Below are 13,803 nucleotides of genomic sequence, written 5' to 3' on the forward strand. Positions count from 1 at the left end.
AGCTAACAGCAAGATAGAATTTGAGAAGCGATTGAGAGAAATGGGGGAGGAGCATTTAACTAGGAAGGTTTTCATGTACTTGTACATGAGGAATGTCGATACCAAATCGAGGAAAGGAACCAGAAAATCGACGGGTAAGTACTTAGAAAAGTGCAGGGAGCCAAATCAAAAAGTAGGTGAACGAAACGGAGACCGGCATGTGGAGAACTGGCATGAATAAAAAGTCCGCACATCTGTCGAACGTACCCCTAAGCAGGATACTGTCAAGGAAAGGATCTACGATAATACTCGGGGTAGTTCTCTTCTGTTTGAGGCCAGGACCAGGACTTATCCCGCCAAAAGGCGAAGAGGTAGACACGGTATTCAGTGCGTGTGGAGAGGAGAAGAAAACTGCCGAACACCTGATAATGTTCTGGAAAGGGCGCGCAGAGTTTTGCAAAGCACTGGGGTTCAAGGACAGCCGGGGCAAAATAGACTTTAGACGGGTAGAAATACGTAGAAGGAGGTTATCTGATTGGTGGCTAAAATCAAGGCACAACTGAAAATTAAATCCTTCACTGCAAAGTACCAGTCCTACACTTCTCTATTTGAAAATAAAAATAAAAAGATAAATCTAGTTGTTGGTTATTTAAGTAATACTGCTTGAAAACGCAACCTATTGGCCAATCTAATTTAAAGAGTGCAACCATGCTTATCCATCCATGATAAGGGCAACCCAAATCTATCTATTCATTCATCCATGCACAGTGTCGTCGTTTAAAAGCTGCGCGCGGCTCTTCGCTGCCAAAAGGGCCCAGCTTTTCCGGTGACTTTTTGAAATTCTTAGTTTCACTTGTACAGTTATAATAGTTTGATTTTTTTTCTTCATTATAGCTTCAGTTGCTATAGAGTGTTACGAAAAGTCACGCAAGTTATGAAGTAAAGAAGAAGAAATTTGACAGCGAGCGTGCTGGATCGCCTACTCGACCGGTACGCTACCTGTCAAATTTTTCTTCTTTACTTCACCCACGCGCTGTCGTTCTGCAGTAGCTCGTGGTGCACTTGCACCTATTATCACAACATGGCTCCTAAGAAAATGGGACCGTTCTGTTTTTTATTGCGAGAACTACAGAACGAGCGTAGAGAACGCAACTTCGCTTGCACACTAGAAACAGTCCGAGCAGAGGCTGGAGAGATGTGGAAGGTATGCCGGCACTTTTCTCTTTGTATACTTGCGGATTTCGCGTTTTATATATGTCTTGCCGATGGCATTGTTCACACGAAGGGTTTCTTATTGCGCGTCAAACAGAACGGCATTGTCCGCGACGTTGCTCTTGGCGCGAGCCTCGCCGCGTTGTTTTCTGTCACGAGCAGTTTCGTAACGTGGACGCTGAGGTTCCACGCTCGTTACGCGTTGCTGTAGGTCTTCCTACTTTCCGTACGTCTTTAGAAGTTGTCTGATGTTAATGCCTTGAATGGTGCTGCACCGTTCAGTGATGTCGGTTCTACTTCTATGAGCTCTAACAGACCTCCAACTTTGCAGTCGTTGACGGAAGAGGAAAAAGCACATTACGAGTTCATGGCGAATCGTTACAAGGAAAAGCAAGTGGGATCCTTTGAGAACAGCTTCACGTCTGATGGGCGTAGCATTGCAGTGAGTCAACACGCTATCTTGCTCTTTTTTTTACTCGTCTCATTCATTTCATCACGCGACGAGTTGCTCAGCATGTAGCGCCGCATGCATCGTCTTGCGACGAGGGCTTGAGTTGGCAATGTCTTGTGCAAGGTCGTTCCAGTCCTTCCTTGCTCGAGAAAAAGATGAAGAGGCGAAGGTGACTGTGCGAGCATGAGGACAGGCAACATTTAAGGGGGGACCAATGTGATAGGATGTGTGTGATGGTGACGAAATATACGGTGGTTGTTGTAGCGCGCTGTGGTAGAACTTATGAAATAATGATAAACTAGCAATGAGGCGTCGGTGATAAATTGTTAGTAAGCCCGATTCCGCTTTGAAAGATGTTACTCTGAAATTGTATGAACAGGCGAAATGAATGAAACAAGTGGCACGATTCTCGAATGCCTTAAGGGCGTTTGTGAGGAAAATTTGGCAAGGGTTCCAAGTGGCTGATGCATTTGGGCCGTATTAGTGCTTTTTAAGCTATTAATTTGACATGCTGCCAAGTGTTTTGTAATTTAGGTCGTAAAAACCCAATTTTTTTTGTTAGATGGTGCAATAACGTTGGTCACATGCACACATCAGTTAAAATTATTTGATATCACACCCAAGTATTTACATCGGCATATGGCCTCTAGTTGCTGATTTGCTATTACATATTTAAATTTCAACGAGTTAGAACTGCGAGAAAATGACACTGTTTTGCATTTACCAGTATTCAAAACCATTAACCAGCAATGAAACTAGTCCTTAATGTTGTACAAGTCTTGTCGAAGAGTAGGCTGGTTAGTATTGCTAACAAATGAAAGATAAATAATGCAATAATCTGCAAACATGTGGATTTTGCTAGTAAGCTGCAATGATAAGGCAATAATATATATTAGAAAGAGTAGGGGGCCTAATACAGAACCTCGAGGGACGCCGAATCGTACTGAAAAAGGCTCAGAGTTTTTATTGATGCACACAGACTGCAGGCGGTTAGTGGGGAACTGCTCTATCCATGTTATAACTACGGGTTGTAGATTTAGTTGGGAGAGTTTTAGTAGTAAGCGTTGATGAGCAACTTTGTGGAATGATTTTGCAAAATTGAGAAAAATTGAATCAGTTTGAATGTTAGCGTCTAGATTTAGGTGGAAGTCGTAGAGAAATGCAGCTGATTGCGTTTTTCAAGACAGTCGTTTGTGGAGCCCATGCTGAGAATGCCGAAAAGAATGTTTAAAATCAAGGAAACAAATTATAAGAGCATATATGACATGCTCCTTGACCGTACAAGGGACTGATATGATGGAAATGGGGCGGTAGTTTAGGGGTGAACTCTTGTTGGCTTATTTGTAGACTTGAACAACCTTAGCCTTTTTCCACTCTTTTGGTAGGTTTTCAGATGACAGTGACTGGGCAAACAACAGCATTAGATATGCCGCAGAAATGAATTTGGTGTTCTTCAGAAACTTGATGTGATTTCATCGAAACCAGCAAATGATGACAGTTGAGAGACCAGCTTTCATGAATGTCGCTCTCTTGAAATGTTGCTTCGTATTCCTCGTACAATTGTTCAAATTCATTGTTGATCGCTAACTAATTTCCTTTATCGTAGAGATGAATGATTTTCTTATGCGACTGATGCACAGCCTGGGGTAGAGCAAAAGTGGCATGAGTTACTTTGTGGTCACTTATTTTGTTAAGGCAGGTGATGGAAGGTAGCATTTCCGGGCTTGTATGCCACACTTGAATCGCAGCACATCAGACACCAAAATGATTAGTTTTACATTGATGCGGTATTCAGTGGTAATATAAATTACATTCCAGTAACGATATGAAGGCATATAGAAGGCATGAAATGAATATTTGTTGCCTTTTGAAGTAAATATACAATAGTACGTTTGAGTTGCATTAGGTTGTACAGATAGGGCGGTATGGTGAAATCGGTAAATACTAAAGCGCCCTGCATGTTCTGGGACTTGTTTGTGGTTGTAAGTTCGCTTTAGGTTTTGTCAGTAGTTACGTTTCACGGCTCCACAGTTTCACCTTGTTATATTTCTAGGCTGTGTAAAGCATGTGAAGATTAATCTAATCTTGACTGCATTTCGTGTGCAAAGCTAAAGCTTTCTTTTTTGCCATCAGGTCAGTTGAGAAGCAATTCATGCTTCGCCGACAGCCTAATCATTGTCCCACAAATAGAGCAAGTAGGAGCAATGTGCATATAAAAAAATAAACAGAGTTGCAATCGGTTTTTGTAGAGCTTTGGACATTTCACGAATTCGGAGCTTTTCATTCTTAGTCAGTTTTTATGCTGGCCTTCCCGAGTTGTCGTGGAATCTGCAACAGATTTGTTTTCCATGTCGTCTTGTATTGGCTAGATTGTGCTGAAATGGAACCTGATTTCACGGTAGCTTGGAAGCAGCTAAAGTATAGCGATGCCAAGCTTGGTCACGGGTTCAATCCAGGACATATACTAATAACCTTGTCACCAATCAGATTAGTAGATGTAGGCAACGTTATTAAGTAACAACTTTCACGGTTCATGCCCACTGATTTAATTGTTAAATCTCTGATGTTTTACAGTAATGTCATCAGTAGTCAGCCGCGTAAGATTTTGGTAACATTAAGTAGCAACTTTCAAGGCCCATTCATCCATACTTATTGAATGGTGAAGTCCAGGATGTATTGTAATAATGTCATCTCCATTCAGATACATAATGTTGGGTAATGTTAAAGAGGAACTTTTGAGGTTCATGTCTAGGCTCGTGTGTCAAGGTTGATGCTCTTGTTGAACGTAAACAAAGCCAGACAATTTTACTCAGTGCTAGCTTCTTGCTGCCTTGTGCATTGGGCATGATTTTCAATGACTCGAAACTATTAGTGAAGGAAATGTTAGCTCAGGGGTGACAGTAGTCTGCTTCGAAGCATGACACTGCTTTTCCTACACCTGATTGCAGTGGAATTGCGAGTCGAATACAGATACTCATGTTCAGCCCATTTTGTGCACTTTAAGTAACTTCAACTTGTCGAAACTGACCATAAGACGGTCCCGCCGTTGTTTTAAAAAATCTTTGATTCTATGCAGCATGCCTACCAGCTACCATCAGCTGAAGCTCCAACTCTTGTGGATCCCACCAGATGGCAGAGAAGGTCACGACGAGTTCCTGGATGCCTATCGGACATTCTTCAGCGAGCAGACTCCGCTGGTGGATGCCGATGCGACATTTTCCTTCAGTGAGGTGTACCGTAAAGCAGTCAGGTACCTTCACGAGGAGGCGATTTATCACTGCACTATAGAGTGGCCCGGCGTTGTCTAGTTTGGCCCCGCGACAAAATATCTTCAATATGAGTTCGTTGCTCCTTTTATGACACAATAACACCTTTACTTTGTTTACGTCTCTGTCAGAATTTCTACAGTACACTTAAAACAGTATAGAAAGGTGGCCTGGTTCATAGTTCGTACTCGTTTAGCGAACTGGGAGGGCAGGAACACGCAACAGACAGAGAAGAGCCACACAGCACGAGTGAGCAATCAGGCTGCGGGGCTCTTCTGTGTCTCTTGTGCCAGTGTCCGCTTTCTCAGTTCGCTGAAAGAGCTTCAAAAAGTACTACACTCAAATCTCGATATAACAAACCCAGATATAATGAAAAATCAGGTATAACGAAGTAAGTGAAAAAAAGTTGCAATAGATATAGTGTTAGGAATAGACCTTTATAACGGATTTTTTGATATAGCAAACTTATTTTCATGTAAGATGCAACTTTGTTATAATGAGGTTTGAATGTATTAACATCTCGTGTACTTTCTTGGTGTTGGTTTCGATTTTTGCCAGTATTCACTAACATTGTGTTAAACAAAGACATGAGCTCTCAAAATCCTTTCCACTCATTTGTAGCGAGAATCTTGTTGCGGCAAACTTCAGGTAGTTGTATGCGAGGGCTTACTGGATCATGTCCCGCATGACGCAAGCTGTGTATGCTGCGAGTGGTACTAACGCTCCTTCCATGCACATAAAATACCGCACAAATTGGATCAGGGCACCACCACCATTGTAGCTCATTTGGTAAGAGCATCAAGCGCATAATCCTTACGTTGCAGGTTTGATTCTCGCCAGCGGCAAGTTGTCTTTTCATTCCCTTCACATCTGTATCGCAATGGCAACATTACACTAGAGCTATGTGAATACCAAATTTTGGGTGCAAAGCAAATTCGAATGTTGAAGTGTGACTGCAAATGGAATGGAATGTTTAAAACATATTTCTTGTATATTTCTAAAACCTTTTTCGGATAGTTTAATGTGAAATTGCAGGGAAAAATTGAAAAGGATTCCTAATTTGAATATTTCTCAAATCTTTGTCGAGTAAATTGATTTGTAATTGCGAGGAAAAAAAATTACATAGGATGCACAAGTATTTGCTTATGATATATAGCAACATGAAAGTGTTTCTTTTCGCTAGGTTGATGAAGCCCTGGTGGAGTGGTATCCATAGTTGTCTTATCAAGAATGAGGCAATGCAGAGGCTGAATTATATTTGTGTAGATGATTTGGTGCAACCAAAGTGTCACCAAAAACACTTTAGAAGCGAAAGGCCTAGATGCTACTTCCTCGTCCTCTCCTCCTCTTTGAACTTCCCTGGAAACCCAACTGATATGGCAGACAAAGAGTTGCTCCCTTAAAATTAGAAGTTCCGAATATTCAAGTTAGAGTTCTGAATTTTTAAAGACGTTGTTGCATACTTCATGGCCCATTACTTGTAATGCCGTAAATTTAGCAGGTGGCCATCACATAAAAATTTAAAAATAAATATATTCTGCATGGAACCAACATCGTGCATTTACGGAAACTCGGAAAAAATAGGAGCAGGAGGATGAAAAAGAGAGAAAGAAATGTTGCATCCAGGAAGAGGTCGGAATATCTATAAAATAACGTGGCTGATAGCCCTACTTAGGAATTGGTATAACACGAAAGTCAAAGGTGTCCTTACAGAGGTAGTTAGGCATTTATTGTGCATTGCTTCAGCAACAGCAACAAATTGCAAAGTTATGTTAGGAATGGCAAGCAGCTCGAAACTTGCAGCACATACCTCAAGCAGAAATAACGCACGAAATTGGCATATGCAGAACGAGCGCAGACTAACAACTGTCACGCTCGAAACTTAGAGGGCGCTGTTCAAACAGAAAGAAAAACACACGATCAAGCAGAAAGAAAGACGCGGTAAAGGAGCACAAGTATACGCAGGACAAGCGCGAACAACCGTCGCAATATAATATTCCTGGATCTCGTGCCAGCAGCGTGCTCCTTTCGTAAAAGCGGCCTTAGCAGCATGTGAAGTGACCTTTGTCTTTTCCCTAATGACAAGTCCGATGAACGCTCGCGCAGGAGAGACCACTCCCTCTCCTTGTAGGCAGGGTTTCGTGGAGCTGACGACCTTCAAAGCGCGCCCAACGAGAGCCCATTGTGCCGTCTCGCCACTGATGAAGAAAATGCGCTAAAGATTTGAAGCGCTGAGGGCAACCGAACGGTGTATGCGGTTAGCACTCTAGGCAAGGCACGCTCAGTGGTGTACTGGTTAGCGCCGCACGCTGAAAACCTGGACGTTACTGGTTAGATTCCGCGTGACAGATGCTTGCCTTCTGGTTTTTTTTTTTGCAATCTCTTAGTATATATTTTCAACGCCACTTCCGTGACTGAAGTATGCCAGCGGAGACACCCTGGCATTTTCGTGTTAAAAAGAAAAAAAAGAAGCTTGAAGCCGTTGTTAAGTAATTATCAGCTACAGCAGACTCATATGCAGAAAAAGTGTGGAAAATCGGCGACCTGACGGGCATCATCAAGTCAAACATCCCTAGGATGAGTGCCAAGACCAAGCAGCGGGAGATAGTTATATTGATATGAAAATTCAGAAAAAGCAACAAGATGTTGCATAATAACTATTCCTTAGTTTTTCCTATCTGAATAAATGTTTGCAATTTGTGTCAGACTGAACGGGATTACCTATGCAGTTTAAGAAACTATGATTGAAAGTTGTCTGAAAATAAAGTGTCACTGGAGCCACATTTTTGACGTCTGCTCCATTGATGTTGCGCTTTTTTCACGAATTATAGTTACTTGAAGCCTTTGTCCTCCCCTGAAAGTGTGTGATTGGGTTTTTAATAGACAGTGTGGTCCTCGAAAGTTGGTACACATAGCCTTGAAAGTCCTTGAAAACCCTTGAGTTTTTTCATGTAAACAAGCGTGAACCTTGAGCTGGTGATGTTGCCGCTTGGTTTCTTCACATTGTTGCCCACTTCTTGACCTTATAAGGACACTGAAGAGAAAAACAAATGTTTCTTTCTAGTTGTAAATTACTGAAGACACCGTGCATGCTGTGAGAAGATGCTTGACGATTGCAAAATACAGGTGGTGTCAACTTGAGGTCGTGATAATGAACAGCGCAGAAAAAAAAAATATACTGAAGTAAGAACCACCAAGACAAGCTCCGACAGCAGATTGAAAAATTTGTGCACATAACCTGTGCTTGAACGTCGTTTTTTTTCTTATTATTATTATGCATTCATACCAACTAGCCGAGTTTGAACCTCTTCAATATTTCAAGTCCCTACACTAGTCGCTGTGTCATTAAATTTTGATAGTGTCTGCTAAATGAAGTACGTTTTTTTGTCAGGGGCCCAGAAAACGAATGAAATTTCGGAAATTTTCTTGACCAATGCAAAAAGATAAAAAAGCCTGATATCTCACATCACCACTCCAAGACCACGCTGGGAAATCTGATAATTTTTATTTTTTCGCTTGCTCGTAAACTTATGGTGGTGAAATCAGTGATGCTAAAGTTTTCATAGAAAATTTGTGTGTCTATAATCATCGTTTCACTTTATAACCTTTTTTTTTTTTTTTTCTGTTTCCAGGCGAAGACACTCACGGGATCCCCATCACTGGTTTCGAGCTGGCTACGCCTGACTGCCGGGCGGTTGTGTGAGACCTGATGGCCCATCTCCGACCTTCCTCGGACGGCCTGGCTCTTCCACCATTTTTCTTCATGCCAAACAACATGCCCCAGGCCGACGGCTACCTGCTGTGGCTGCTCGTAATGCATGGAGATTGAGGGGGGAGGAGGTGGAAGAAGTCTCAACTAGATTTTTTTGTTTTAATTGTGATAATAATATATTTTTAATAAGTGCAATAAAATTTGTTAATTCGAAAATTTGAGGGTGATAAATTCCCACAGAGCATGCCGCTTTGAGTCCTTATAGAAGTTGCAACAGGTCCTGGAAAGTCTTGAAATATCCTTGATTTTTCGGTTTGAAAACCTGTACGAACCCTAGACCGAACTCAGTGCAACATGACGTGGTTATCTTGAGCTGCTGAGCATACCAGCAGTGACTAAAATGTCTTGTTTGAATTATGAGCACTGCACATACTTGGCTGTGTTGAGATTGCGGCTTGCTAAAGGGAAACTGAAAGGGCCAGGAAGATGGTCTACAAGTCAAGCATGAATGTGTTGTATTGTGCTCTATTCCAATTTTATTCTTCAAAGGCAAGTCAACCCATATATTGCGAGAAAAAAAAAAGAACTTGACTCATGTCTGTTTACAAGAACCACAGCGTAAGTGCTATAATAAGCATGGTCAAGACCCATTGTACATGCCGGTTTTTTTTTGCAAGAGAAGGCATGGCCTTTGCGATGAGAATTCCCAACTGTTGTCAGCAATGAAATCTGGTAAAGCGAGCATGGTTCTGCGATTGGTGCAGTATTTATTAGGAGCGAAGCTCCTTAAGGCGTGGGCTGTGCGTCTCCTGTATGTAGCCACCTCTGGTTCAGTTATAAGTATTACGCTAGCCACCGCCCGATCTAAAGGGTACAGCCATATCCATCCGTCCATCCATCCATCCGTCCACCGTCCATCCGTCCGTCCGTCCATCCGTCCGTCCATCCGTCCAAAATATGCAAGATGTTATAAACTAGACGGCGGTACGTGTAGTTGATTATCAAGATGCGAGGTGTTTTAAAATAGGAATGATGCCACATATGGCGCGCGTCATCGTTCGATATAGTGTGGCGACGTACGCTAGGGGGAGCGTTGCAATAAAATCGAGTGGGCAAAATGTACGGAGGATTCATGGTTTACCAGGCTTATCTCCGGAGCTTCGCCCACTCATCATTCACTTCGTGGATATGGCGGCATTTTTTTTTCTTGGCTCTATCACTCAAAATCAGATATTGACAAAGGGTTCCGGTGTGTCGAGCTTGAACGGCCGAGCTGCAGCATTCTAGGTAGTCTGTGTACATTTTTTCTAGAGTTGCTTTTAATTTTGGTGGCGTGTCGATGTACAGCAAGTGCACGTGTGTAAAGTACCTGTGTAGCTGGTGCGAAATTAGAGCTGCATTATCTCGATACATTCACTAGCTTTGATCAAGCTCTTCTGGTTTCAGAGAGAGGTCGAAAGGTAACTATAGGTGACATTTTCGAAAAAAAAAAAGAAGCAGTTTCGCTGCTAGGGCGAAGCAACTAATGCGATTGCAAGCAATCCGAATCTCACAGGAATAACGACAAGCACCTCGATGATTTCAGCATGCCCCTGCAGCACAAAGGAGGATGCTTGAAAAGAATGCATAGGTATACTTGGTACACGTGCCGCTGTGTGTCGCCACCAGCGCTAGGATCTTATGCTGCCATTTCAGCACGGCGGTTATTCCTTTTTCTTGATGTTGGACAATCATTAGAACATGGAGGTTTTTCCCGTTTTCACTTGTCCTCATCGGGCGAATAAGAACAGTGGAAATGGCGGAAATGGAGGAGGCATATTTCTGATGTCTCGGAAAGTTGAGTTGGCCGCATGCTCGAGTAAGGGCACTTGCTCGGAGGTTTTACGATCATGTCGCAAAATAGCAACATGTCATGCCACTGCCATGTATGTGTGTTCAATCCTGTCATGCAGGGGTCGTTTCTAATTTTTTTCACCATTATTACACAACTGCCTTCGAAAACATATTTGGAACAGTACAAAAACAAATTAAACAGAACATCTTAGTCATTATATGTTCTTCCCCAGAGCCCTGAGGCCAACAGTGGAGCCCAAGACAATTCTACAGAGACACCAATATTCAAGCCACGTGGGATCCGTGGAAAAAGAAATGGACGACTTGAGCATAAAGGCCGAGCTAAATGGGACCTAGGCTATATTGGTGCCAGGAATAGGTTGAAGTGGGAAGAGATAGAACAGCAGTTAAGACAGGAGGAGCTGATGGTATATGGGGTTGTGGAGACACATCTTCCGGACATGTAGCAAACAAACTTGCCATCCCGGCTACGTATGGGAATATTGCAATAGAACAGAAGGCAGCAAAAAGGCAGGTGGAATGGGGGCATTTGTACATAAAAGTATGTGTTGACAAAAAGTCAAGCAGGGATGCACGGAACATTTATGTTTCAAAGGGAGAGTAGCTGGGCAGATGACACTCTTTGGTTTAATGTACTTGTGGACAGGAGCAAAGGCCAGAGAGGAAAACCAGGCAATGGTAGGGTGTATAACGATTGACATTGAGGAATTAGGAGGAAAGTGCGAGATAGTTATACTAGGCCATATGAATGTGCACATACAAGATATAGAAGACTATACTGACCCAACATTAAAAATGATCATGATTTGCAACAGTACTGGGAAGTGTGAAGGGCAAACAACATGGGAGGTAGGAAGGCTGCAGTTGACGATAGATTGTGCACTGATGTCACATAGGATGTATGATAGGCTCAGGGAAATGCACATAGATGAATGTGGCTCCACAAGTCTGGTTAGTGATCACAAATGCATCAAGCTAAGTTTTGGAAGAGCATTGAAAGTGGGAAGAAGACAGGATAAGCAACAACAAGGGAATCTTTATTCGGAAAGGCAAACAGAAATAGCTACTGAACAAGTTGAAAAAGTAATTCCTTACGATAATAAAACAGTGTGGACATACACAAATCTAATTAGACTGAGCTAGAACTTGCTAAGGCACGTGACAAGTCGCCCCAGTAAAGGACACACAAACCCAAAAGTTGTCAGGATGAGGAGGTTAAGAGAGCCATAGACAAATGTCGGGAAGCCTCTAGGGAACACAGACTTGCTAAACAGTGTGAAAAGATAGAAAGGCAGCTGCAAAATTTAGGAACCATGTAAACTCCCTCAGAAATGAGACAAGCCTAAAGCAGAAGTTTATAACTGTAGGTCAAGGTGTTAGCCTAGTAGGGGACGAAGTTATTGAATATAAGAACAAGGCTGACAGAAAAATTTCAACAAGAATGTGCTTTATGCACCTTAATAGACAAGCATAGATCAAGTGGTGCAGTGACTCCATTTTCACAAAGAGAGTGGGAAAGGGCTAAAAAACGGTTCCTGGAAGTACATCAACAGGCCCTGATGGCATTCCAATTATGCTGATAAAGGCATTGGGTCCCAAGTCTAAGCAGACTTTGAGAGAGGCAGCGAGCAAAACAATAATCAATTGTGAAGTCCCTGATGGATGGAAACTTAGCAGGATGAGCATGATCTATAAAGGAAAGGGGGACAAAGCTGACAGAAACTACTACCTTCCTGTAACAGTGACACCAGTGGTCTACAGGCTGGCGATGCAGATTATGAAGGAGAGACTGCAGGCATGGATAGAGGATGACGGGGTGCTGGGGGAAGTGGGGAACGGGTTTCCGAAACAGAGGAGGTTGGAATACAATCCATTATTAATGACGCAGTGCATCGAAATAGCAGAAAAGGAACACAGGTCCCTGTGGCTAGCGTTTTTGCATATCAAGGGAGCGTACGATAGCATGGTTCAAGAGGACTTGTGGGGAATACTGCACACACTAGGTGTGGGAGATGGAGTCACTAATCTTTCAAAGGATATCTTTAAAAGTGACAAGGTAGTTATAAAATGGGAAAAACAGGCATCCAAGCTTACAGAGATAAAACTGGCGCTTAGGCAGGGGTGTCCTCTGTCACCCTTGTTATTCATGTTGTACCTACAAGGGTTAGAGGCCAAATTATAGGGGAGTGGACTTGGCCTCAACCTCTATTTCATTAAACAAGAAAAACTCATTGACCAGGCACTACCAGCATTGACGTACGCAGATGATAAAGTGCTACTGACCGAGAACAAGGAAGATTTGCACAGATTGATGAACATCTATGGTAATAAGGGAGATAGGTTAGATTACACATTCAGTAAGGAAAAATCAGCAGTCATGATTTTTAATGGTAATGAAGGTATTGAGCTTAGGATACAGGAGGTCACGCTAGAGATAAAAGATAAATACAAATATCTCTGGGCGTATGGATAACCAATGGGACCGAGTACCTAAGGGAACACGAATTATACGTAACGACTAAAGGTAACAGAAATGCAGCGGTAATGAAAATTAGTGCACTCTTGAATTACAATGGGTATGATGTGAGAGGAATATATATGAAGAGGCGTCATGGTTCCTGGTCCGACTTTCGGCAATGCGGTCTTGTGCATGAGATTAGAGGTACAAGCAAGATTAGAAATTCATCAACAAGGAATAGGTAGGCTCGCTTTTGAAGCTCACGGGAATACACATAATCAGGCGATATGGGATGGACATCATTTGAGGGCAGGGAAGCTAACAGCAAGATAGAATTTGAGAAGCGATTGAGAGAAATGGGGGAGGAGCATTAAACTAGGAAGGTTTTCAGGTACTTGTACATGAGGATTGTCAATACCAAATCGAGGAAAGGAAACAGAAAATCGACGGGTAAGTACTTAGAAAAGTGCAGGGAGCCAAATCAAAAAGTAGGTGAAGGAAACGGAGACCGGCATGTGGAGAACTGGCATGATTAAAAAGTCCGCAGATCTATCGAACGTACTCCTAAGCAGGATACTGTCAAGGAAGGGATCTACGATAATACTCGGGGTAGTTCTCTACTGTTTGAGGCCAGGACCAGGACTTATCCGGCCAAAAGACGAAGAGGTAGACACGGTATGCAGTGCGTGTGGAGAGGAGAAGGAAACTGCCGAACACCTGATAATGTCCTGGAAAGGGCGCGCAGAGTTTTGCAAAGCACTGGGTTTCAAGGACAGCCGGGGCAAAATAGACTTTAGACGGGTAGAAATACGTGAAAGGAGGTTATCTGATTGGTGGCTAAAATCAAGGCACAACTGAAAATTACATCCTT

General features: G+C 42.6%; 1 protein-coding gene across 5 annotated transcripts; it reads left to right on the forward strand.

The window, feature by feature from the left end:
• Positions 1-661: 661 nt before the first annotated feature.
• On the forward strand, positions 662-8,836 carry LOC142775870 (uncharacterized). Of its 5 annotated transcripts, none has more exons than XM_075878217.1 (4): positions 662-805; positions 1,523-1,633; positions 4,719-4,892; positions 8,541-8,836. In XM_075878217.1, exons 2-4 carry the CDS (start codon positions 1,617-1,619, stop codon positions 8,590-8,592), a joined length of 243 nt encoding a protein of 80 aa, XP_075734332.1. In that variant the 5' UTR covers positions 662-805; positions 1,523-1,616; the 3' UTR covers positions 8,593-8,836. The 5 variants fall into 5 exon arrangements, with proteins under 5 accessions (XP_075734332.1, XP_075734333.1, XP_075734330.1 ...); XM_075878218.1 differs by lacking the exon at positions 662-805 and adding an exon at positions 945-969; XM_075878215.1 differs by lacking the exon at positions 662-805 and adding an exon at positions 979-1,183 and having other exon boundaries at positions 8,547-8,836.
• The last annotated feature ends 4,967 nt before the right edge of the window (positions 8,837-13,803 follow it).

Source organism: Rhipicephalus microplus, chromosome X (genome assembly GCF_043290135.1).
Source record: "Rhipicephalus microplus isolate Deutch F79 chromosome X, USDA_Rmic, whole genome shotgun sequence".
Lineage (NCBI taxonomy): Eukaryota > Metazoa > Arthropoda > Arachnida > Ixodida > Ixodidae > Rhipicephalus > Rhipicephalus microplus.

What these genes read in the sequence shown, in the direction of transcription:
- LOC142775870 (XM_075878215.1), top strand. Translation starts at nt 1,061, where the DNA reads ATGGCTCCTAAGAAAATGGGACCGTTCTGTTTTTTATTGCGAGAACTA. An exon ending in AGGCTGGAGAGATGTGGAAG is followed by an intron (nt 1,184 to 1,522) that starts GTATGCCGGCAC and finishes CCAACTTTGCAG; the next exon opens with TCGTTGACGGAAGAGGAAAA. An exon ending in CTGATGGGCGTAGCATTGCA is followed by an intron (nt 1,634 to 4,718) that starts GTGAGTCAACAC and finishes GATTCTATGCAG; the next exon opens with CATGCCTACCAGCTACCATC.